This window comes from Ceratina calcarata, unplaced genomic scaffold (assembly GCF_001652005.2).
Source record: "Ceratina calcarata isolate Rehan_Ccalc_2016 unplaced genomic scaffold, ASM165200v1 scaffold204.2, whole genome shotgun sequence".
NCBI classification, from domain to species: Eukaryota; Metazoa; Arthropoda; class Insecta; order Hymenoptera; family Apidae; genus Ceratina; species Ceratina calcarata.
In genome coordinates, this window is record NW_017142028.1 from 1 (window position 1) to 492 (window position 492).

General features: G+C 40.4%; 1 protein-coding gene across 1 annotated transcript in view; it reads left to right on the plus strand.

The window, feature by feature from the left end:
* Positions 1 to 328: 328 nt before the first annotated feature.
* The window catches only part of Prosalpha7 (proteasome alpha7 subunit), a gene marked incomplete at its 5' end in the record, with an annotated part of 2,558 nt that continues 2,394 nt past the window's right edge, over positions 329 to 492 (plus strand). Inside the window, one exon of the mRNA XM_018019748.2 lies at positions 329 to 411. Coding sequence (XP_017875237.2) covers positions 329 to 411 — 83 coding nt within the window. The remainder of the gene's footprint in view (positions 412 to 492) is intronic.

The following is a 492-nucleotide window of genomic DNA, read 5'->3' on the forward strand; positions in this document are numbered from 1 at the left end:
TAAATTAATAGAAATGGATCTCAGAAATTTTATTTCGCGATCCTTGTATTAGTTTCGGATTGCCCGGTAGATGCCGGATCGAGTACAAAACCCGGCGATACCTAGTTTAAACTGAGCAGTGGATCAGCAGTGGATGCAAGGAAAGCAACGCTGACGATCAAGTTTTGATTTTCGCCTATTCACGCCGTTCGAGCGTACAAACAATTTTTTCATTGAAATTAGTGCCACAGTGTCTCTAATAATCGCGTGAAAGATGAGTTCCATAGGCTGAGCTTCGAAGAGGTACTTATTGCGGAAGAAAAATAAAACTTAACCTACTATTTTTCAGTATGACTTGTCTGCGTCTCAATTTTCACCGGACGGACGCGTATTTCAAGTAGAATACGCACAGAAAGCCGTGGAGAACGGAGGGTGAGTGTTTAATTAATTCTAATCATCGTCACTTTTTCCTCTTTCGTTGGATTCTCTCACATTTTATGGATCATATCACAT